Consider the following 24543-nt stretch of genomic DNA (forward strand, 5'->3'; position numbering starts at 1 on the left):
GGACTGGATAAAGCATTACCCTGTTGAAGTACTCACTGTAACTGTCAGCAGCTTTGATATGCAGTTGTGTTATATGGGGGAAGAATTGCCCTGTGTCAGCAAATGATTAATTCCAGCTAATACAGCCCCCAAGTGATTCCTGCCCACATGTTTGGTGCAGCTGCACTATATGATCCAACCTCTACCACATTCAGGCAGGGTCAGAACACGGTGCACTTACAGTCTGAATAGCAGGGCACAGGCTATTTGGCATCCGCTCCCCCCACAACATTGTTTCCAGACTGAAAATCTGCTTATATTTTATACTTTTCATTCATAGTTCACTACCTGATGTTCTGTATTTATTTTATCCCTAATCATCAGTGTTCCTCTCATTTCGCTTCTCATGGCTCTCCTCACTTGCCTGTATGCTATATTGGGGGTCTGAGCTAATGGAACACCCTGGAAGAATATCCAGATGCTTTAGAGCATCAGCCTTCGGAAAACAGATCAGCCCACAGAACGCCGCTTGCTTACTCTTCTGTTTAAACTTCAGCCACCTTTAAAGACTTTTTGACTTATTTGTCTGAGTTCACTTTCGGCTGATGGGTCACAAAACATCTCTTTCTTAGTTCAAATGACAGAAGGCGGTATTATATGAACTTTCATTTGCAGCATTTGAATGTCAAAGCAAAGTAAGGATATAATGTTAACTGAAGGGCACTTTGTTCAGCTGCCTTGTTTGAAAGTCATTTTATGTTTTATTCCATTCCAGCAAGAAAGTTTGCCTCTGACTTCACAGCATGGGAACTCAAACATTCTTCCACCATAGAGAGGAGGAACAAAAGGAGGAGAGGCAGCAGAGGTTGCAAATGACCTCCACGACTAGAAAGAAAAGGTTCAAAACCAGGTAAGCACAGAGCTAGGGATGGTCTGAGTAAATCAGGTCCACACGGGACTTTCTGAAGCACTGCACTCAGTTTTGAATACAAACAGCTTTGTTGAATGTTTAATTTATGAAATTATGGGCAATTGTCTGGATTCTTTTTATGTGCATCTATCTTTGGAAGTGAGGAAGAAGAAACTTTCAGCCTTTCGGAGTTATCCATAGCAGCTGCCCTTGCCTTGACCTCTGAAACACCACGGTAAGTCAAAAATCGCTATAACAAAAACAAGCATTGTGTCCAATATCACCTTTCTACGGGGGTCACAGGTTCCAACTCATTCCATTGGAAGCAAAAAGACCAGGTTCAATCAAGAGGTTTTTCTTTGAAAAACGCCATCTGCAAATGCAGGAAACTAAATTATATTTCCTTGGTTCCTGTAGTGCTGAGCAACATTACCTTTCTCACAAACAAGAGCTTAGGAGAAACTGTATTTCATGGGAATAAATGGAAAATACAGATTCAAATTAACGAATAATGGCAACAGATGGAACTCCCTCCTCTTTTATAAAAAATCTTGGCACTGGTCGTGCTGTCCATCCTTCTGCGATGGCTGAACAACACAAGTAGTTAGCAGCATCTCTCCTCTCTTTAGCTCTTCTGACAGCTCTCCATGTGTGATTAGAAGTGATTAATAGCAGATCCCTTTCATGTGCCTTTAAAGCACTATAACTCATGGTAGCAGTGTTGGTTTCTGTGAGGCACAATTGCCTGACATCATACTACATATGACATTCAAATTGATATTTCTATCCTTGACACTTGTTTACTATAAAACAACAAAACAGAAAGATCAAAATAAAAGAGCATTATCCTAACTTTTGTTAGCTTTTGACATCCTCTGTTGCAGGAATTACAAGCTAAGAAGAGAAGCTGCCATCTTAGAGCTTGAGCAGAGGGGGCAGAAGAGAGTTTGTTTTGGGAATGAGATGGAAAAGTTGGAAGAGGAGGTTATTAAGAACTGCAGACTGCTGCGTGTGAGAGCCGACCGGAGAGTGCTTCGGAGGAAGGTCAGATCAGATATCTCTATTGATAGCAAAAATGCCTACAGGGTTATAATTTCCAAGACTAACTATCATTCAGGAGAGGATACCAAACCTAATCAGGTGATGGGACCACCTCAGTACTGTCAGCAATAAGGACAAGCCCTTGCATCTCTGTCACTGAAGCATTATCACACATGTCCCTTATGTAAGAAAACTTGTGTAACTGGAAAACAATCTCTTTCCACTGCCTTTATTTAGTCTGTCCCTGTCACAGGCTGTAGAAAAGGCACGCAGGGAGAAGGAATGCATTGAGCTGTGTTCGGGTCGAGCACCTATGTTCTGGATCCCCCTCAGAGTACACGCAGTCTGGGAGAGGATGGAAGTGACACTGACATGTACAGTCCTGGCTTCCCCACTGCCACAGGTGACCTGGTATGTCAGTCGATGCCAATAGCTCATGTTGCCAGCATGGCTAAAAAGTCTGTGTGCAAGTCAGGAGGCAACCAGAGCGGTAACATCTGTGTCCTGACAGAAGAAAGGGAGAGCTTAACAGGTCACGGAGTTTCCCAATTCCACTATTAGGACTAGTGAATATGTGAAGTACTCAGTGGGTCCTGAAGACAGCAGACAGTCTTATGGGGCTCCTTTGAGATAGCACAGACACTTTGATCTCCAGGCCTCCCTTGGTGCTATATACTCTGTCCTGTGGGCAATCTCGGGATTTAAGTGCTACATTTACTATTAATAATCAAGGGACAGAAAGAACCGTTGATGTATTAACCATTCCTCCCATGAAAAGTTCTAAGTATGCAAACATTTGAATTATTAATGACTCTGCAGGCAGATAGTGCTGGTACTGTCAGAACTCCTGATGAGGAGGACAAGAGGGAATGGCCTTAAGTTATACCAGAGGAAGTTCAGACTGGGTATTAGGAAGAATTTCTTCTCAGAAAGAGTGGTGAAGCATTGGCACAGGCTGCTCAGAGAGTTGGTAGGGTCACTGTCCCTACAGGCTTTTAAGGAAAGGATGGATGTAGTATTTAGGGATATGGCTTAGTGGGTAATATTGGTGATAGGTGGATGGTTGGACTAGATGATTTTAGAGATCTTTTCCGACCCTAATGATTTTATGATTTCAGAACAATCTCTTTGAATTATTCAAAGAACAAAGAGAGTAAGAACCTCCCACACATCTCCAGTTGACAAAAGGAAGCAAGAGACATTGTCTCAGACTCCGTCAAATGACCTGCACAGCAAAGAGCATGAAAGGAGGAAGCAACAAACCAGTGCAGAACAGCCTACAGGCAGTTTCCAAGCAGCCCTAGAGAAGAAATACATGTAAAGTTAGGATGGATTCTAGGTTAGCTGCAAGCCTGTTCCAAGTTGATTTGGGATGAAAACAGTAACAGAGAGATGTGACCAGCTTTCTACTCCTCTTCTGTGCCTCTGTGGTGTCAGACATTGCTAGCTTTAAAAGGAAGTGTTAATTGCATCAGTCAGTCTCTTCATCCCTTTCTCATGTCACCTGTGTGTTCAACTAGGTATAAAAATGGAGTCCCAATTGACCTCCGTTTAGCCCCAGCAGGAAAATACAAGATCAAAAACAAGTTTGGAATGTTGACCTTGCGCATCAGCAGGTAAGGTGTATGCTCTTGTCTTTGAGGAGGTTTATTTTACTTGAATAAGACTCACTCTTCTAAAACAAACACTTTCTGTGTGCTGGAGAAAAAGAGAGCTGTTCTGGAATCTGACCCAGCTTGGCATCGTTGTGTTGTGTTTGGGCTGAGCCTTTGCCATTAGTAAGCAATCTCAACAGTTCATAATGTTAAATATTTGTTATTACCAAAATTTTACAGCCTCGTTAATTTTTACTTCTGGGGTTTTTTTTGGCATGGCCAGAAGCCAGAACTTTGTCATTCGGGATGATACCATGCTCATTAAGAGCAATTCACAAAAAAAAAGGTGTACCAGTGTGATTTGGGACTGATCAACATGATTACAATTACGGCGGTTCATCAACCCTGTAACCCATGTGATAAATATTCCTGCATATCTTCACTGGAATCTGGTGTTTGATGGGTCTCTGCTTGCTTATTACGTGTGATTCAAGATAAAAGAGCTGATCCCTAAGAAATTCTTCCAAGCAACAGGAAAAGCAGCTTCTCAGTGGAAAAAAAAGTGTCTGCTTCTAACTCTAGGGATTAAAGGGAACCTCTCTGAATTTGTCCTGTGAAGTATGATGACTGAAACCTAAAAGGGATGGGAATTTTTTTTTTTTTTTTTTCCAGATGCTCCATGGAAGATTCTGCTGAATACAGTGTTGTAATTGAGAATCAGTATGGCAAGGCTTACTCATTTGCTACAGTGCTTGTCAGGAGTAAGTAGAAAATGTTCCTTTGCTTTTAAAATTTTCACATTCTTGAGATTCTTTCAAATATTTTCAGTACTATATGTCATATCATTAAAAACCACCCAAGCACCCTGGAAAAAAAAAAATAATTAAAAAAATTAAAATAGAAAGAAGCGAGCACTCTGCTAATGTGAAAGGAGAACACCTCTCGTTTATTAGGGATGGGAAAGCACAACTGCATGAAATACTATTTAGCTACTGCCAACCAATGTGCAATCGCAGATATAATGGCCCTTCTGTCACTTCTGGAGTCAGGCAAAATCTTCTGGATTGCATATGGACACAGCTGTCCTATCACTACACTGAAATTGTACTAAATTTAGATAGTTGGATATATCTGGACTGATATAAAACTTGTTTTGATGTAAAACAGACAAACACACACAACATACAGAATACATAGCACTCCTAGGAGTCTGGTTCACTTCTAAAGTTAAGCATGAACTTGGTGAACAATTGGTTTTCAGCGGGCTGTCTTAATGCAGTACTGCATGGAATACCATATTCGTCTCCCACAGTAGTAACCAAGAGCTAGTACAGTAGCTGGCACAGACTCTTTGGGGTCTGGTGCAAGCCAAACTCAAACGTGGTGAAGGAAGTAAACTATGACTGCCTGAAAAGGGAAATTATATCATGCTTTAAGAAATGTGCCACGTAATCTCACAGAATCATGATTTGGCTGTTCATACTTCCTAACTACATATATAAACATATATAGATCATAATTTTGTATCTAAAAGCCTGAATAGTCTAGGCCTACAGAACAGCAGACAACTGAATGCTTTCAGTATGAGTCCAGGGTTTCTGAACAGTTTGCAAGTGTTGTTCCTTGTGATTGTGGTGCGAGGCCCACACTTCTCCTTTTCCCTTGACCCTGTCTAATATTATCTTAGTAATACGATTCTTCTTTTCGCTATTTGTGTTTAACCTTCTGAAAATAGAGACTATACTAAGGCATTAATCCTTCCTCCACTGGAAACATTCCTCTTCTTGCAGGCAGGCTGATCACACCTCTTCTCCCAGCCCTATGCTGTCTGGAATGTCTTTGGTGCCAGGGTGAGGGTCTCTAGGCTCAGTGATTCACTATTTGCTGGGTGAAATTGGTTGGAGGGCCAGGTCCAGCAAGTGGTGGTGAATGGAGATGGATTCAGCTGGCAATGAGTCATATCAGTAGTGTTCCCCAGGGGATGGCTGGGGGGCTGGCTCTGTTTAATATCTGTATTGATGATTTGGATGAAAGAGGTGATGGCCTCAAGTTGTGCCAAGGGAGATTCAGGTTGGATATACGGAACAGATTATTCTCAGAAAGTGTGGTAATGCATTGGCACAGGCTGCCTAGGGAGTTGAGGGGTCACAGATTCTAGAGGTGTGCTTTAAGGAAAGCATGGAAGTAATACTTAGAGACATATTTATGGACAATATTGCTAATAGGTGGATGGTTGGACTGCATGATCTCAGAGGTCTCTTCCAACCTTAACAATTCTATGATTCTTGCAGCATAACTCACTGTGCCTTCAGACATCATGGAGGTCTCACAGGACCCAGCATGAGGCTGTGCTTCCCCTCTCATCCTTTCCATTTCTTTCCACTTCAGCTGTTTACAGGCAATACTGTCTTGTGCTTATGAGTGAGCTTTGCTATTGCCAAAATGAAAAAATATCTTATTTTATGTGCATTTCTTGGGGCTTAGAGGTAAGAGAGCACCTCGGTTTCATCCCGTTTCAGTGCATTGGTTCTTAGAGTCCAGCTCCAAATCACCTCATTTTGTGCTGTGATACCAACAGCTCTTGGGGCAACATTGGGTGGTGCGGGCAATGCCTCCAAAGAACCACAGCTGCTGAAAGAGGAATTCTGTGGGAGACTCGCTGCCCTCCAGATGAGGAACGACCTCTGTCATTAAGCAAATTGATGTTTTACTGCCTGATGACACTTTGAAGGTCACATTAAGAGTTGCTTTGAGAGAAAAGAGCAGTTTGCTGAGTGTCATTGTACATATTTGAGGGGAAGATAAACACCGGAATAGATTTCCTAAATGCATTTCCTTCTTGTCTTGTAGACTATTACGGAAAGGAGTCGGGCTTTGATTCGGAAATATACAGGAGTAAGTAAATGTCAGTGATTGTTATTTCTTTGATTTTTGCCACCTGAAGCAATGGAATTCTTCTTTTCCGAGCTCTAAGTTTTCCTGTAAGCCTGCCTGCATGGGAAAAGCACGAGGCTCAGCCACCCTCTAAATACAAGACAAAAAATATGGTGCAAGCTAGAGATCTCTGGGACATCTCTCTCATGCTGCATTTCATTTTTGTTTCATAGGATCTCTTCTTGCCAGAGAGGCAGACTTTGCCTCCTCGCTGAAACCACTATTTTCAAGAGAAAAGGAGCCTTTCACCCTCTCCTGTTACTTCACTTCTGATTTACTTGAACATCAGCGAAACATTACCTGGTTCAGAGATGGTTTGTATGCAGTAGCTACGCTTATACATATAGAATACATATACATATACGACTACACCATTTGATTTTATAGCTATATTCTAATGCTTATATGAGAGGATTAGAATTAGGGATTCATGAGCTGCTCTCAGCTCTTATCTCAATAGAGATGTTATTTATTTGCATCCTCAGGTAGAACTGCTAAATTATCTGTCAGAATTCAGTGCATCCTGTTCCCAGCTGTGAAGAGTAGCTTTGACTCAGTAATTTCACTACTCTTTATTGCTTGGATTGTTCTCCAGGACAGGGACTGTTCTTTTTGATCTGCTCTTTCTGTGCACAGTGAACACAGAGGGATGGCAATAAAATAGGATCAGAGTCCATGAGTATAACTGTGAGGTATATTATCAGGAGTGTCTTGCAGATCCCTTATCTTGCTGCTCTAGTTTTGTTTCTCTGGTTTTTGATGGTGAGTTTGGTTGTATTTTATTTTTCCATTTGGAAATGCATTGATCCTCACTCCACCAGTTCAGGTGGATCTCCTTTACCCTTTTCATGCTTTACAGGTGAGTTGCTGCAGAACTCAGAACATCAGGAACTTAAGTATCAAGACCAGGAAGCTTCTCTAAGAGTGTCATGTGCTTACAAAGAAGATGAGGGGTTCTACACAATCCGTGTCCCCTCACTGGGTGGATGCAAAGAGCAAACCACTTATGTGTTTGTTCGAGGTAATAACAGGGTGCTGTCCTACTTAGAACAAAGGCTTGTCCCCTAATACTTTGGCATAAAGGAATTCACTGCCTCATTCTCAAGAAAGTCTGTCCCAATTTTGTGCTTTTTTTCTGTTACAATTAACAGAATGTCCAAATCTTACATTCAATTGTGATTAAGATGTAAAAATATGACTTGTATTGCTGGGACACACTTAACCTTGACTCAGTAACTTAATTTTTTGATACAGAGAAGAAAGTCTTAACCAAAATAGCTTGGTGTTCCTGCAGATGCTGCAGCAGAATCAGCTGGTGCACCTGGATCCCCTCTCAATGTGAAATGCCACGACATAAATAAAGATTGCTTGATTCTTTCTTGGATAGCTCCCAGTGATGATGGAGGAAGCCCAATCCTTGGATATTTTATTGAAAGGTCTGTACTTCTATCTGTTAGAGAAAGAAACCTCATGATTGTGTTGCGGGAAATCACAAAGGAACTCCATGGGATACATTCCATTCCAGGTGTACGGCTGGGTCAGAGAACTGGGTTCCATGCAATGAAAAGCCTGTGAAAACCTGCAGATACCCCGTGCTGGGCCTTGCTGAAGGACAGGCATATCAGTTCCGAGTGAAGGCTGTCAATAAAGCGGGGATCAGTCATCCTTCAAAAACCAGTGATCCAGTTATAATGTATGACCCCAGCAAAGGCAAGAGAGTGACAGGTGTGTACTCAAAGCAGGAAAATTTGTTCCTTCAGTACAATGTGAGGCTGCAGTACAGATGAATGCAGTTTGTCCAGATTCTCCTCATTGCTAAAAACACCAATGCAGCACCCTGCTGTGCTGTTCTTTCACGAAGCCCACCTCAGTACTACTCTGGAACAGAAAACATCAAAACACTACAGATATGAAATGTCACTGAGTATGTCATGAAACATACGTAGTTATGCATAAAATTATACTACACAATTCTGTTCTCTATCTTTTTCATCAATCTCCAAGCATTCTGACACAGCTCTGTATCTCCTGCTGGATAACACTGTTCTGTTTGATATTACAGTTATTCCATATGATGAAGGCAGGATGATAGAAATTTTCAAGGATGACCTAGAAGGTAAGCTCAATCTATACTGGGCTGTTCCCTTAAAACTGACTGTTAGAGAGTGTATGGGAACTGCTGAGTCACAGCCTGAACCTCTGATTGATCACCTGAGGCGAGCCATGAGTCAGCCAGAGGAGAACAGTGAAGGCAATTCACCTGTGCTGCAGGAAGGGGTGGAGCCTGGCTGCACCCCTCCTAGACCTATTTAAGAGCTGGCTCCCGGGGGGGGAAGGATTTCTTCTGGAGATCCCTCCTTCTGGTGTTTTGTGGTGAGCCCAGCATAAGGGTAAGCCTTCCATTTATTCTCCTTTGTTATCGTAATCTACTTCGCCTAACTCTCTTGTTTATTTTGTGATTGTAACATCTTAATATCCATTGATTATACAGAGAGCAAGGAGAAAACCTACCTGTAAGCTGCACAAGGATATAGAAGCTATCATAAACAGTACAAATTCTTGTGAAAATATTGGTTTTCCTGTCTCCAAAATACTTAAAATACTTAAGTCTCCTCCTTTTTACTGAAGGATCTTATTTTACTCCAGGAGAAAGTAATCTGTTTTAAAGTAACATTTTTTTTTTTTTTTTCTTCGGCACTATATCTGAAGGCTGGATCAGGCCCTGAGCACTGATGAAGCTGTGGGTGTCCTTGTTCATTGCCGAGTGGGATCAGATGGGCTCTGAGGATCCCCTCCAACTCAAATGATTCCATGATTGTTTGATTCTAAAGCATATTCGGTTCTGACTTCCCATAGGACACATTAAGATTCCCCTGCCACCCACCAATGTTCACGCAAGTGAGGTCAGGGAAGATTATGTGGCTTTGGCCTGGGATGAACCAGATCCGAGAGGCAGAGAACCACTGCAATATTATGTGGAAAAGGTAAGGAAATAAAATCACAAAGAAAGGAGATTGCTGCTACTCCTGGACAGGAGTGTTTATTTCTCACATGGCCTGAAGCACAGGAATCATTATTGAATGCAGATAATTGCTGATGGCTGTTTAGAGTGAACAGTAGAAATAAGCCATCACTGCGCATAAGGTGGGGGGAAGCCTTGCTCTTAAAAAGACAAAGCGTCAATTGGTAAAATGTAATCCACAGAATGGTAGAAGAGCGTTAACAGGAAAACTGTTTCTGCCCCATGGGCCTCCCAGGTGCGGAAAGGCTGTGAAGAACTGTACAGTAGTCCACTTTTCAATTCCCCTTTAGTCCTTTTGCTGGTTAATGAGTACCTCCTACCAATTTACCGGTACTCATTTCCCATTTGCTGTACTCTTCCTGCTGCAAAAGGACCTTCTGTTTCCAAGGAAGAAAAGATAACATATGTCAACAAGAAATTGATCATTTACCCTTTTTAATAAAGGAAATACACATATTTTTCTAGGAAGACTGACTCTGTTGTCTGTCAGGAGTTTTAAGCTTTTGTGAATTGTAAATCGCCACCTTTTTCCTTACAGTTGCTTGTGGGCAGCAACTCCTGGCAAATGGTTAATCTGGATATGCCAGTTAATTCCCCAAGATTTGCACTCTTTGATCTCACTAAAGGAAAACCGTACCGTTTCCGAGTGCGGTCCATTAACAAGTATGGAATCAGTGAGCCATCCCTGCCCAGCGAACCCATCACTGCTGGAGCAAAACTTGGTAATTATTTCACTGCTATGCACTACACTAATGATGGAAGAGGAGATGTGCTACAAAGCTAATGCGTGGATTCCTCCCCGTCCCCCATGCCACCTCCTTTAAACTTCATGTTATTTTGTTACACAGCCGTTGCTTTGATGTCAGGAAACCTCTTAAAGCCTTAAATCCTCCTTCAATTATTTTGCAGTTGGTCAAAGCAGTATAAATCTAACCAAGCCACAGTAGGGGAATTACATTTAATTAAGTAAGGGATGGTGGAAGCCTGTGTTTAATCCAAGTGTGCTTCCAGCACTTGGTTATATGTTGGTGTTGGAAGGAATGATACAACTGTGATTGCAGAAGCAGCTGCTTTCTAGGGCCTTCAGATAAAGAGCGGTGCTTAGAGCGCTGATTTGTTTGGGTTTCTTCCTGGAACTGATGAGATAACAGTCAGACTCATGTCCATGCTTCCATTAGGCAGAGAGGAGTAGCTGTTTCTCTTATTTCATATTCTTGCATTAAATCTTCCCTAGTGTTCATTAATACTGTCCTTTGTTTCTCAAGAGTGAAGCAGGTCCCATTTCATAGGGGTTACGTGGGTGTAACTGCTGAAGCAATGGGCTGTCAGGGGAAGGAGAACGAGGAGCAACAAACCCAAACGTGAACAGACAGGGACAGTGTTTATGGTGATTTGCTCTAATTTGTAAACAGAGCTCTGGGGAAGGTGAATAAATCAGTGAACTCGCTTAATAAACACATTTGAGTTTACCTATTCTTCTAAATAACCAACTATTTTTCTGTGTGTTTTTTCTTTTACAGCTCCTTTACCACCACCGTCTCAGGTTTTAGCTTTCAGAGACACCAAGACATCTGTTGTTTTGCAGTGGGATAAATTAAAGGATGGTCTGGAACCTTTGGGCTACTACATATATTGTCGGGAGACTGGGACAGAAGAATGGCAAACTGTCAACAATAAGCCCGTGATGTGTAATGAGTGCGTGCAGCTATTGTGCTCCATTGAGATAGGGTGCAAGCTTGGATTCTTCTCTTTATGGCCAGAGTCATGTTTCAGTTAAAAAAAGAACTTCCTTCAGTGCACACACAGGCATGCATGCAAACACCAGATCGTCTTTTAGCACTAAGCGCTGCTCGTCAGCCAAAGTGCCCAGTCGCACTTTTATGTCAAAAGCCAGACTGACAGCAGTGTCTGTGTGTATCATCATAGACTCTCAGTCTGCAGAAGATAGACTTTGTGGCACGACTGGTAGAACCACATTCCATTTTTTTATGTGCTTTCCAGCAGAGTATGTTGGTGTCACATGCACAGTATTTAGAAAATCTCTCTTAGTTGTGAGAGTCGCACGTCAACTGCGAAGTCCACTGAAAGTCCTATTTGTTGTACTGGCAGTGCCAGGCAGCAGTGTGACACCTTGCTATCTGATCTATGCTGTCTGACCTGTCAGTATCTATTTTATGTGACGCTTCAGTTTGTAATGAGAAATAAGGATTTTGCAAGGAACAGTTTCTTATTAAAATATTGCCATCTATTCAAAAGACCTTTCATCTGTTTTCTGAACAATCAGCACAAACGGCAATTTTTTCTCCTAGATTTACTGTCCCTGGGCTGAAAGCTGGAAAGGAGTATGTCTTTTGTGTGAAATCTGTCAGTGAGGCAGGATTGAGCGAAAGCTCTCCAGAAACAGACCCTATCACTGTAAGGCCAGCAATAGGTAAGTAACAGATGTGCATGTAAATCCCTCCGAGACAAATCTGCCATGCACAGATATTATTACATGTTATGGGAATAATACTGAGCAGATAAGCAAAGCAACAGGGAACTGATTTTCTTGTATCCCCCTGCTTCTGTTATCATTTATGCTTGGCAAGAGTGGGCGATGTTAATTAGCATTTTGATTCAGCAATGTGTTACAGTTTTAGTACTCGTTTGGCACTGGTACAAGTGATCATTTTAAATGTACTGTTATCCTGGCAGCTGCTTTTACACAGCAGAAGTCATACTATGAGATCTTGACGTAAACAGAGTCACATCAAATGTGCCAGATATTTCTCCAAGCTGGTTTGTCCAATATGTACCCCCCTTTCCCTAATCCCTAAATCGTAAGCCATTAATGTTGGAAAAGAACTCTAAGATCATCCACCTACCGCAAGTGTTACCCATTTAACCACGTTTCTAAGTACTACATCCACCCTTTCCAAACCTGCACTGAGCAGCACTGTCCTTTGTCTGTCCCTTTGCTGCTCAGCTCGCCCATCAGCACCACGTGGGTTTGTTCTGCTGAGCTGTGGGAAGACCAGCATGACCATCGGCTGGAAACCCCCGAAGCGTAAAGGAGGAACAAAGATTCTGGGTTATTTCCTGGATCAGCATGATGCATCTGAGCTGGATTGGCATGAAGTCAATAGTCAGCCGATTCCTCAGCGAGTTTACACGGTATTAATTTCAGATACAATGCTGTCCTTCTTTATGTATAGTGGGAACCATGGGATAAGGTGCTTTCTTCTATTTCCTTCAGTCCAGAACTTTCTTCATACTCTCATAAGGTTACCACCATGCAAGGCCATGCTAATATTTTCTCTGCTTTTCTGAACACGAAGGTTAGCAACCTTGAAGAAGGCCATCTGTATGAATTCTGTGCATGTGCAATGAACATGGCAGGTGTTGGGGAAGTATCTGAGCCCAGCGACTTGTTCAGATGTGAGGAATGGACAATGCAAGAACCAGGTACCTCTCACAAAATGAACAGGCAGAAAAACACTTCCACATACACTAGTTCTGTTCTTACTTTTCAGTGACTCTGAGGGACTTCTCAAGACTATAGGTCTGTGTAAGGTGAGGTCCCAGTAAACAAATGCACGCAAACATTTCTTGGGATGTTCTGATTCAGATGTAGGGTACTATTTCCACACTTCACTCATAAAGCATCGAAGTACTTTTAATAGCATTGTTTAAAAAAAAAAAAAAAAAAAAAAAAAAAATTTTAAAAAAATTTTTTTAAAAAAAAAAAAAAAAAAAAAGAATATAGCTCTAATATCTTAATGTTATACCAAAGCTAATAACATTAAATCATGTGTGCATTTTTTTTCTAGAACGTATCTCTCCAGTTAATTAGCATAGAAAGTGTTGCTTCTGGACTCACTGTTCCCAGCTTATCATAAAACTCTGCTTTCTGATTTCAAACTTGTATGATGCGTCAAATCTTTTAATGCCATAGCTTGACAGCACACTCTTCCTTGAACAGGTCCTCCTTATGATGTGAAGTTCTCTGAAGTGAGAGACTCTTCCCTGATGCTGCACTGGCAAGCCCCATTGTACACAGGTGCAGGTCCAGTTACAGGCTATTATGTAGACATGTGTGAAGAAGGGACAGAGGAATGGAAGCAAATAAACAAGCAGTCCACAGCTGCCACTCATATGAAGGTCAGTATATGCACTCAGTATCCAAGCATTGCTTTGCAACACTTATTGATTCCTGCCACTGGTTCCTGCAGGTTTCAGACCTAGACACAGGGAAATGCTTTATTTTCCGAGTAAGAGCGCTGAACAAGGCTGGAATTGGACCCCCTTCACTTGCCTCAGATCCAGTGGTGGCCAAAAGCAAGCCAGGTATGAAACTGAGTGATGAACATGTCTGTACATGTTATGTTGATTCCTGTGAAAAGAACCGTGCTTTATTAAATATTTGCTACGCATTCCATGGCAAGAAAAAAACCCAGTCAAAATAAAGTTCAGTAAATTAATCTGCCCAAATGAATTTACTCTAGCTGTACATTCTGGCTTTAATATCCAATGTCCAGAATCGAAGAGTCATCAAGGTTGTGTAAACTTCTAAGATCATCCAGTCCAACTGCCACCAATATTGCTGACTATGCCACGTCCCTAAGCACCGCATCCACCCTTCCCTTAAACACCTCCAGGGATGGTAACCCCACCACTTCCTAAGCAACCTGTGCCAGTGCATTGTCTCTGGGAGAAGAAATTCTTCCTCATATCCAGCCTGAGAAGCTAAGCTGGTCTTTGTAAGTAATATTTTCGTTTACTTTTTTCTTTCATTCTATCATTCAGGCACAAATGAAATTGAACTCGGGGTGGATGAAGAAGGGTTCATTTATATGGCTTTTGAAGCTCCTGAAAAGAATGACTCCTCTGAATTTATCTGGTCAAAGGACTATGAAGGACCACCAGATGCTGACAGAGTTCAGACAGAAGAGAAAGGCAATAAGTGAGTAGATAATGTACAGAGAAAAATGTCCACTTGCTCCTCAGTGTCACATACAAATGACTAAGTACTGAATTTGATGTTGCAGATGTATCAAATGTGTTGTATTCTTTAAAAAAAAAAAAAAAAACCACCAATGTAACTTCTGAGTGAAAAATAAACATTTATTATTACCTTTATTTTTAAGATCTAAGCTTATATTGAAAGATCCATCAGAAAAGGATCTTGGAATATATTCAGTGGAGGTTACAGACGTAGATGATGATATCTCTGCCAGCTGCACTTTAACACAAGAAGGTAAAAACTTATAATTAACAAGCACAAAAAACCAGTGTGCCATAATTTTCTAGTATTAGATGTCTAAAGGAAAGCTTCTCCCAGAACAGTGGTGGTTGATGTCGCTTAATGATAGTTGTGTCATTGGAAAGATGTTTCTTGTTCCCTGACAGATAGAGGACAGTTTTGTTTTCAGGCTCCTAAGAAAAATTACGATGATCTTGGAAGTCATTTTTTCCATTCAGATTTCACACGCTGTCATAATTATCTAAAACTTCTCTACTGTATTTCTTGAGTTGATACAATCGATGTTCTCTTCAGACAGAGTTACCTCCACCACCTTCTCTAGTTCTCCCTGTTTGGAATGCTTTGTACTTATCTTCTTGACATAAATAAGGCTCACTGACAAATTAAATCCAATTGCTATAATGATTTTGCTTTGGTCTAATTGCACTAACCTAAACAGTTATTTTTTGTATTTCAGATCTGGACAAGTTACTGAAACGTAGCCATGAAATCAGGAACCCACGTAAGTTGGATGAGTAAATAAGCCACTTCCAGACATACAGATTTTGAAAGGGGAACACTGGCAGAATCTGGGCTCAGCTGAATTCTATGGCTTACATACGAATTCCTGTGGGCAGTTCTCTTTGTTTTCTAGTAATAAAGCTGATATCTGGATGGAATGTTGATGTTCTGGAGAAAGGAGAAGTGCGGCTGTGGCTGGAGGTTGAAAAGCTGTCACCAAATGCAGAGCTGCATTTAATCTTCAATGAGAAGGAGCTTACAAGCACACCAGTACGTTCTGGTATTTTTAATTCTGACTTATTTTCCCCTTCCTGAACAGGGATACAGACCAACTGGGCACATGCCACATTTTCTAAATTTTCATCAGGCATTTTGATGTGCATCTTTGGGAGGCTCTGGGACTTGGTTTCACACTGTGCATAAACAGAAAGCCAACTGTCTTATTCTCAAGCTGTCCAGATCTAACGTCAGGCCAAAAACGGAGAAGAGAAATGGAAAGGGAAAGCAGAAGGAAAAGGGGAAAGAAAAAAGGAAAGGGGAAAAGAAAAGGAAATGAGGGGGGGAAAAAAACACACACACACACAAAAAATTAAAAATAGGGAAAAAAACAACAACAACTACCAAGCAAACAAAAAGCAGGGATTAGAAAAGGGATAGGAGTGTGCAAAGAACTTCAGAATTTCACTGCAATGTTTTGAGGTTTTTTTGTTGTTGACTCTTGTTGATGTTATTTTTCTCTTTTAAAGCAGTATGCAGTAAACCTTCCGTAGACCTTGTCCCTTCTTAGAACTATATTTTCTGCACTGTTGAACCGACACAGAAATGCACGGTTACAAAGTGTTTTCCAAGCTCTTTGTAATGATATTATGTGCCTAAAGCAAACAAGGCGGTAAGGCATAATGATTGTATTCGCATGTGAGCATTAGGCAGGTTTCGGGGTGTGTGTGTATAAGGGATTCAGTAGTGCTTGCATGGTGTCAGAGGGTGGCAGTATTATTTACCATTGCCCAAACATGCAGTTACATGCCCCAGATATGTAATTATGTGCACTGCTTTCATTATACTAAAAATCACAGAGATCCTGGTAATCTGAGAAGTCTGTAAGACACAACAAGAAAGAAGACATTGTGTTATGTGGTTGTAACAGAAGCTGTCCTGGAGGAAAGTTTTGCTCTGTGCAGTTCTATTATACCCAACCACATAAAGAAACAGCAGATGAATCTCAGGATACAGAATATCAGAATGCATTGGTTCTTCATACCCGTGAGATGGGGGAAATGGATGAGGATGCACACGCAGAAGGGTTGTCTCATATCTGAGTGTTGTAGAAGGACGCAGTGCTGGAATCTAGTTTTGAAAACCATTGAATTTATTATATTTGCTTTGTTTTATGTAGACACATAAAATAAACTTCGTCAAAGAGAAAGGTCTGGTTGAACTGATAATCCAGAACTTCTGTGATGACGATAAAGGAGTGTACACAGCCCAGCTGCAGGACGGAAAAGCTAAAAATCAATTCACCCTTGTTCTTCTGGATGAAAGTAAGTGAAAATTCAGTACTGAATACAGGCTGTCATGCTGAGTGGAAATTTTTCTAGGCATGTAAGGACTCCAGGGACTTCTGGCAGTTGCACTGACTGCACTGACACTGAGAACGTGGAGAGCAAATTTTAGCACACATTAAAGTCATAGAATTGTTAATGTTAACAAAGACCTCTAAGATCATCTAGTCCAACCATACAGTTTCCACCAATACTGCCCACTAAGTCCATGAATCATGTAAGAAATAATCTGAATTCCTCTTCGCTTCAACATAAACTGGAGATTCTGATGTTATAAATAGGGTCTCTGATAATAAAAAAGATCTACTGGAGGAAAATATCCAAGGGAATCTTTCGTTGCTGTTTCCAAATGTTTCACATATCATCTTGCTGTGTTGAACACTCTGTATCTTGGCAGTAAACAGACTGACAAGAATTATGATTTGTACGTATTTATCTCAGCACAGGATCAGGTTGAAAATTCAGAGTATTTAACAGCTGATTAATTGCATCAAACTGAATGCAGCAAGGAGACCAGTGTCGATTTTACTGGTAGATGAGTCCAAGCAACATGAAAAGGCTAGCATAAATCACACTGGGTGAAACATGTAGGGTGTATGTGCTACTACAGAGAGGCTCTTTAACTATTTAAAATTAGAAAACAAGAAGTTTAGCACTAAAATACTTCCTATACAATATCTATCCCTATTTTTAGTTCCTGTGAACAGTTTGACCATTTTAAATGACCTTCCAATGCTTCCATGTTCTGTGAACAGAAGTTACCCACACAAATGTCACGTTACTGGACTCTCTCTAAAAGCAGTGGGGAGAATAAAGTGCCTTTATAGAGCAATTTGGCACGTGGTAATTTCAGAATACAAAATGAGTTTGACTTGTCAACTGTCAGTGATCATTTTTATTTACTGATGATGAAGAAAAACAGTTGTCTGAAACTGAGATAAATTTTACGCTCGCTGCCCTATTTTGTTTCTTACTTTTAAAACATTTTATTTTCAGGGTTTCCAGCCTGTGTTTTTGCAAGGCCAAGCTCCTGTTTCATTTCTTAAATGCATACTGCTCAAGTCTTCAATGACACTTCTATTTTCATGACAGTAATATTACATAATGTTAATAAGTTAAGGTTCTCAGTGGGGCATTAGAAATGCCTTATAGACATGTGTTACAGCTTTTAAGAGAAAGCCTTCTGTAACCACGATCTCTACAGCATTATATGAAGAAACTGTTGTTGTTGTTGTTGTTGTTGTTGTTGTTTTTTTGACTTTGATTACTGCTCCTACAGGTTTTGATAAAGTTGCAAAGGAAGCTGATGCAAAACGAAGGGAATGGAAGAAAAAGCAGGGTAAGATAAGCAGAAGATTAATGACTTACCAGGACTGTGCCAAAAGGATGGCAAAACCTGAGCAAAGGCATTTCATCAAATGCTCTAAATGTTCATATCAACTTTACGAAGTGTATTATTTATGTTGATTAGTTCACTGACATTTTAAGATCTGATTCCTCAGTGAATACAAGATCTGCTGCCTTAGGACATCACAAAGCCAGCAGTAACTGTGTGATGTAAACTGTGTGTCTGGTGCATGACTGCCCCTCCTAGGCAGCACTGCTGGGACTCAGCATGAGATGGGGGCATCTCAGTGGATCGTTTTTGAGCTGTGGAGCTGCACGGCAAAATATTTATTTTCTTTTATAGGGCCATATTTTGTAGAGAATTTGAAATGGAAGGTTACCGAGAACTGTGAAGTGCTCCTTACCTGCAAGGTATGTACATCAGTGCAACTTCGCAGTCTGGATTCCTTTAGCGTTACATTTCAGATGTGCATTTTAAGGTCTGGGAATGAACAATGCTCATTCCAATGGTTATTTGCAGACTGATGAAAGGTAAGAGACAGCAGAACTCAAACAGACTTTTTAACAGAGAGGGAAGCTCACAGTATTCTACAGCAATCCTGTAGGACTGTTGTGATGCTTCACGTTAAAAAAAAATCTCTGCATTTATAAAACCAGATGTTTTGGGGACCCCGACTTCTAAGTCTTGACTTTAAACAGGCAACAAATCTGAGAAAGGACACCAGCTTCCAGTGGTTCTTCAATAAGAAAGCCCGAACAGGTGGTGTGTTTGACCCAAGGACTGGGATAGGAACTCTCCATATTAAAAAGGTGAAAACAGAAAAGCAATTTGTTGGCTTTGGTGACCACACTAACTTGCAAAAAATAATTATTGACCTTGTGCTTAACAGTCTACATGTGTTTTGGGTGATGCCAACTAAATGAAAGAAGAATTAACATTGTAGCCTGATGGATTAGAAACGAGATGGTTTTTAACAGGGGCTAAAAAGGAAAGTGTGGGCTCTTCAGGTTCAGGCAACCTGTCATGGTCAGGTCATGTTCTAGAGACAAACTGCAAGAAGAAATAAAACTTCAGCTCTCTGCCTTTTTTTGTGTCCTGTTTCAAGGGCATGTGAAAATTCTGTTGAGGGTTGTAATTATTTATTTATGTTTAGTTTAACATTATATATTTGGATATATATTTGCCAGATAACCAAAGCAGATGAGGGTCAATACAAAGCAGTTGTTTCGGATGACCGAGGAGAGGACTACACCCAACTTGATCTCATAAAAGGAAGTAGGAGAACTTAGTTTTTATATACACATGTATATATACGTGGTGATCATTTTAAAAATCAAAAGCATTTAATGTCAGACTGGGGTCATAAAATAAACTGTTTTTTAAAAAAAATCTCTTACTCTTCAAAAGTTATACAAAGCCCAGTGAACAGATTGTTTTCAGAGGGCTTTGTGTACAATCCCTGCTCTTTTTATCTATCCATGCCAGGATTCATTTGATAATCCACAAACAAATTCTCAGCCCTGGAACTTCAGCCAGACCAAACCACTCAGAAAACAAAATTCTGTTTCCATTCTGCAGCTTCACCTGTGGATCAAAACTCCCATCTGAACCACAACCACAGAATATCAGTTAAAGACAACACAAAGCACAAAAGAAATGCCATATTATTTCAGCTTCCTGCCTTAATTACAAACTGAGTGCTAACAAAGACAGGAACATCTAAATGTAGTAAGAAATGTATCTACCAGCATATTAAAATAAATAAATCGGTGGCAAAAATTCCATATCCAGCAAGATTTACAGCAGAAAAAGACAATGAATAACTGATATATTACACACATAAGAAAATTAAGTTGCCAGATGAGATGTGATTTGCTCACTGTACTGTATTTATAAGTACTTAGATATCATTATATCTTTGCAGCCTTTGAAGACCTTCTCAAGGAGCTGTGTAGGATCAGTGGTATGTCCTTTTCTCCTCGGTGACAACAGCAGGGGAAGGGGGTGGGGTGCCAGGATAAGAGCAAACAGGACAGGAGCTGCCCCTGGATCTAGAGTCAGTGTGTACCGTCTCAAGTACAACATACTGCCCTTTTAATATTACTTTGGCAGTAGAAGCACCTTTAAACTGTCAGAAAGGGTGGTCAGTAAATGTGTCCAGGGACACAAAGCCCTGTGCACTTACGAATTATTTCCATGATCTGCACGTGCCAGCAGCCTTTTCCTTGTCACGTCATTCGCTATGTGAATTTAGACAAGTTGAGCTTTTTCTGCCTGTGAGATGCCTACTATAGGTCTCCAGAAGATATGATGTCATTTTTTCGCTCTCTGCTGGCTAAAAGAGGAGCCTTGCAGAGGCAGAATACCATCCAACATCCAACCAGTCGCATTCTCCAGAGATAAATGTCAATAGGTTGCCTGGGATTTTCTTTGCATAACAAGTAAGATTGCGTGGATGTTTTTGGATTCCCTCTTCAATTCCAGTCTTTCAATTATACCATCAGCTCTTTCTGCTACACCTCTGAAAATTCAGCCTACTGACGAAGGCATCAAAATCTACACAGATGTGAAGTACTACACAGACTACATGAAAACAACCTGGTTTCACAAGTGAGTCCCCTAAAGGCACTGGGAAGGGTTCTGAGGGTACTGTTGCTTGAAATTGTTTATCACAAGAACTGGGTATCTTAAGCCTCAGACCACAGTTTTTTAAGGCAATGGGAGATTTTTCAGAGTCAGGGCTGAAAATCACGATTCTCTATGAATTCTGAAACACATCTGGGAATTCCGAAATGAACGATCATGTTACAAATACTCTGGCGGTGCTGAGATACAAATAACTGGTCATCTTAACTGGAATAGTAACTTTGGTTACAAACAGGAAAGGAAGCTGTTATTTTCTTGTTTCAAGCTCTTTATTTCTACTATTTTTATGCTTCCACAAACCACCGTGTTGCCCCACTCTGAATAACACAGCTCCCAAACGTTACAAGACTCTTTCCAAACGTGAGCTCATTTAGTCTCCTAACAACTTGGTAAAATAGAGAAATACTGTCTCATTACGCGCATCCTACAGACACATGGAAGGAGGCCAGTTTTAATGATGTTTAAGGACTGAATGCATATCATAGGATCACTGGAGTTGGACTGGATTATCTTAGAAATCTTTTCCAGCTGTCTACCTTCCACTAATACTGCCCATGTCCTGAAGTACTGCATCTACTCCTGAACACCTCCAGGGACGGTGGCTCCACCACCTATCTGGGCAGTCTGTGCTAGTGTGTCTAATTCTTATTTAATCTCCCAGATAAAAACTATGAGGTATTTTGTAGAAGCTGAGAGCTTTAGCAAGCTACCTGAAAGCATGGATGCCCAGTGAGATATTCAAGTGACTGAGTACGTAACCCTTTACAAAATGATGGTCAAGGTCCTGACTCCCACTCTGTTGTTCTAACAGGTAGAGGTCTAACAGAAAGCATGCAGGTCTGCTAAACTGTATTGAAATTGAAGAATTTGTTTATTTAGGGAGAAGCGACTGGAAATTCGTGACAAACTGAAAGCTGGGAGCACAATGAATCAGATCTGGCTCCACATACTGAACCCAACAGATACAGATAAAGGAAAGTACATCCTGGAGTTATTTGATGGGAATGACTCTCACAAGCTGTCAACTGACTTGTCTGGGCAAGGTAAGCTGAATCAACAACTGCATTGCAGAAATTAGATCTCCCTGAGCTGCTTTCCAAGATTCCTTCAGATCTCTGGCAGCACTGCTTCTCTTTCATTTGAGTTGGAGCTATGGTTCTGTGACAGCATGCTGCTAAACTGGGCTAAGAACATTCAAGTGCCCGACAAAGCCAAAGGGAGGACAAAGGGAGGAGAAGGGATCAGTGGAAAGGACAGAAGCCTTTAGGGAGCACTGCTGAGCATAAGGCACTCCTGGGGAGGGACGTGGGAGGGCAGCTGCTCCCAGGATGTGTCTGGGTCCTGGAGGCTGACAGAGCTTATAGGGGACATCCTGGAAACAACATGGCTTCAAGTTTATAAAGACTTATCCAAACTGTTCAAAAGATTTTTTCCTCCTGAGGAAAGGAAGTACGAGGCTCTATTTTATACACTTTTACAGTTTATAAATAGATTCAGATTTCCTTATGGCAGATGCTCATGCCAAGATGAGAGTTAATAACGCATAGATTTGTGCACAAATACCTGCATTTCCAGCATTGATGCGTTATATTAAACCTACTATATCAAAAGAAATAAACAGCAACGTTCCCTAAAACCATTTCAATTTTTTTGCAGCCTTTGAAGATGCTCTGGCTAAGCACAGAAGGCTAAAGTAAGTTCCTGTCTAAATATTTTTACAGCCAAATTGATCTATTTTGAGTGTTGTGTTCGGTACCATACCTAATAAATCATTATAATTTTGTCTTTGTCTCTTCACTTTTAGAGAAGCAGCAATTGCAGAAAAGTGTAAGTAAATGAATTTCTTCTGCCAAACAAAACCAAGTGGTACATTGATAAGTAAAACTGAGGGGTCATATTTGCTCATTCCCAGGTCGTGCCAGAGTTGTTCAAGGTCTGCCAGATGTAGCCACCATCATGGAGGATAAGGTAATGTTGAGTAATCACTCGGATAACCGGACCTTGCACAGATGTAGGGAAATGACTGCTGGGGAGAAAACTCTTGGTTTTAAATGCTCGCTGTCATTTCTGGCATCGTACTACCAAGGATGTGGAAGTGACTCAAAGTCACTATTGTAAGAATTTTCTAGTTTCACAGAAGCAGCAAGAAATATTAATAACATTAAAATGAGCACCGCTATTTACATGGATCCATGATTAGACAGCAAGTTCAACGTAACTGCAAAGTAACGAGAATAACCAAATAACACATGCCTTTCAGGAACTGTCACTCTCATTTTAAGTAACACAGACCTAAGAAAAAATACGTGCGCTATTTGATGAAGTTAATCTGTTTGGAACAGAGAGATTATAGATAAGAAGCTCCTGTGGATTTTTACTGATCTTGATTTTTTTTTTTTTTTTTTTTTAATTATTGACATCATCACATCATCTGAATTTCCTTGCTCATTTGTGTCTTCATAATCTATCTCTACTATTTGTTTTGCAACAGACCCTTTGTTTAACTTGCTGTATCTCTGGAGATCCTTACCCAGAAATCACTTGGTTCAAAAATGAGAAAATGATCGTCTTTAAAGATCGGTACAGAATGGATGTGAAGGGGACAGTTGTCACGATTACGATAGAGAAAGTCTGCAATGAAGATACGGGAAAATACAGCATCTACGTTAAGAACAAATATGGCTCCGAAACAGGGCAGGTGACTGTCAGTGTCTACAAGCGTGGAGAGATACCCATTGGAATGGAAGAAAAGGAAGACCCAAGTGAGACCATAACAAGAAAGCCTAAATGAACCAGGCAACTATATCTCAGTGAATTTAGAAGGAATTTAACCCCTTTGGTTTCTTTTGAGTGTCTCCACCCTAAAATTTAGGCTCATTCCTTTATTTTTGTTTCAGTAATGTTGCAGTATTTTCACTTTTTGGTTGCTAGAAAACAATTCTCCTTTGTAAGTAATTCTCGAGTTTTTTACTGTGAGAGTGGTGAGGTGCTGGAGCAGCTGCCCAGAGAGGCTGTGGATGCCCCGTCCCTGGAGGTGTTCAAGGCCAGGTTGGATGGGGCCCTGGGCAGCCTGTTCTAGTATTAAATGTGGAGGTTGGTGGTCCTGCATGTGACGGGGGGTTGGAAATTCATGATCCTTAAGGTCCTTTCCAACCCTGGCCATTCTGTGATTCTGTAAGTGTATGTGTGCACATGTATTCACTCTCATGCTCTCTTTACAGAGAAACTGCTTCCCTGTAAAAACATGTTGTGTAGGAAATACCAGAGGGTACGTGAGAACCAAGCTATTAGTATAGGGGCTTTTTTTCGTATTAAATTCTTGTATGTTACTTATTATCTTGTAGCTGAGAAATGCTTACGTCTATGTTATTAAACTTACAAAGAGTGACACCACTGTCGTCAAGTACATTCATTTTGAAATTAGTCAGAAGTTTTCTAAGTACCACGTGAACTGGGACTCCAAAGTGTTGACCTTCACAAACATGAGTCGAATGGAACGAAAACAAGGCAGCGATACTCCCAAGGCTTGGAGCTTTGCAGAAGAACACAGACAGCTTCCCTCTGGACTGGTGTGCTGTAATTGTTACACAAGAGGGCAGAGTGAAAGTCCACAGAGATGGAAGGCATGTTCACATTGTTCTATGGTAAGGCAGATTATCACATCCTAGAATAACTCCAGTATAAGCACCCAGGCTTTGCAGTCATGTGAGCGACACCCCACGCACACATACAGTGTTATCCAATACCAGGACCTCATCCCTGC

The 24543-nt window shown here is 40.9% G+C and overlaps 1 protein-coding gene across 1 annotated transcript; it reads left to right on the plus strand.

The window, feature by feature from the left end:
* Positions 1-782: 782 nt before the first annotated feature.
* On the plus strand, positions 783-23818 carry MYOM3 (myomesin 3). The gene is made up of 36 exons (XM_042833960.1): positions 783-889; positions 1050-1124; positions 1774-1933; positions 2184-2341; positions 3451-3546; positions 4198-4286; positions 6376-6420; positions 6633-6773; positions 7319-7480; positions 7754-7895; positions 7985-8184; positions 8522-8575; positions 9316-9443; positions 10020-10203; positions 11002-11176; positions 11791-11912; positions 12447-12634; positions 12799-12925; positions 13443-13621; positions 13693-13807; positions 14267-14423; positions 14608-14717; positions 15181-15225; positions 15358-15494; positions 16621-16765; positions 18066-18125; positions 18477-18544; positions 18833-18943; positions 19322-19409; positions 20059-20097; positions 20639-20744; positions 21660-21823; positions 22437-22473; positions 22585-22607; positions 22693-22748; positions 23272-23818. Exons 1-36 carry the CDS (start codon positions 783-785, stop codon positions 23569-23571), a joined length of 4293 nt encoding a protein of 1430 aa, XP_042689894.1. The 3' UTR covers positions 23572-23818.
* The last annotated feature ends 725 nt before the right edge of the window (positions 23819-24543 follow it).

Source organism: Centrocercus urophasianus, unplaced genomic scaffold (assembly GCF_019232065.1).
Source record: "Centrocercus urophasianus isolate 14NV4802_14NV808 unplaced genomic scaffold, USGS_Curo_1.0 seq_43, whole genome shotgun sequence".
Lineage (NCBI taxonomy): Eukaryota > Metazoa > Chordata > Aves > Galliformes > Phasianidae > Centrocercus > Centrocercus urophasianus.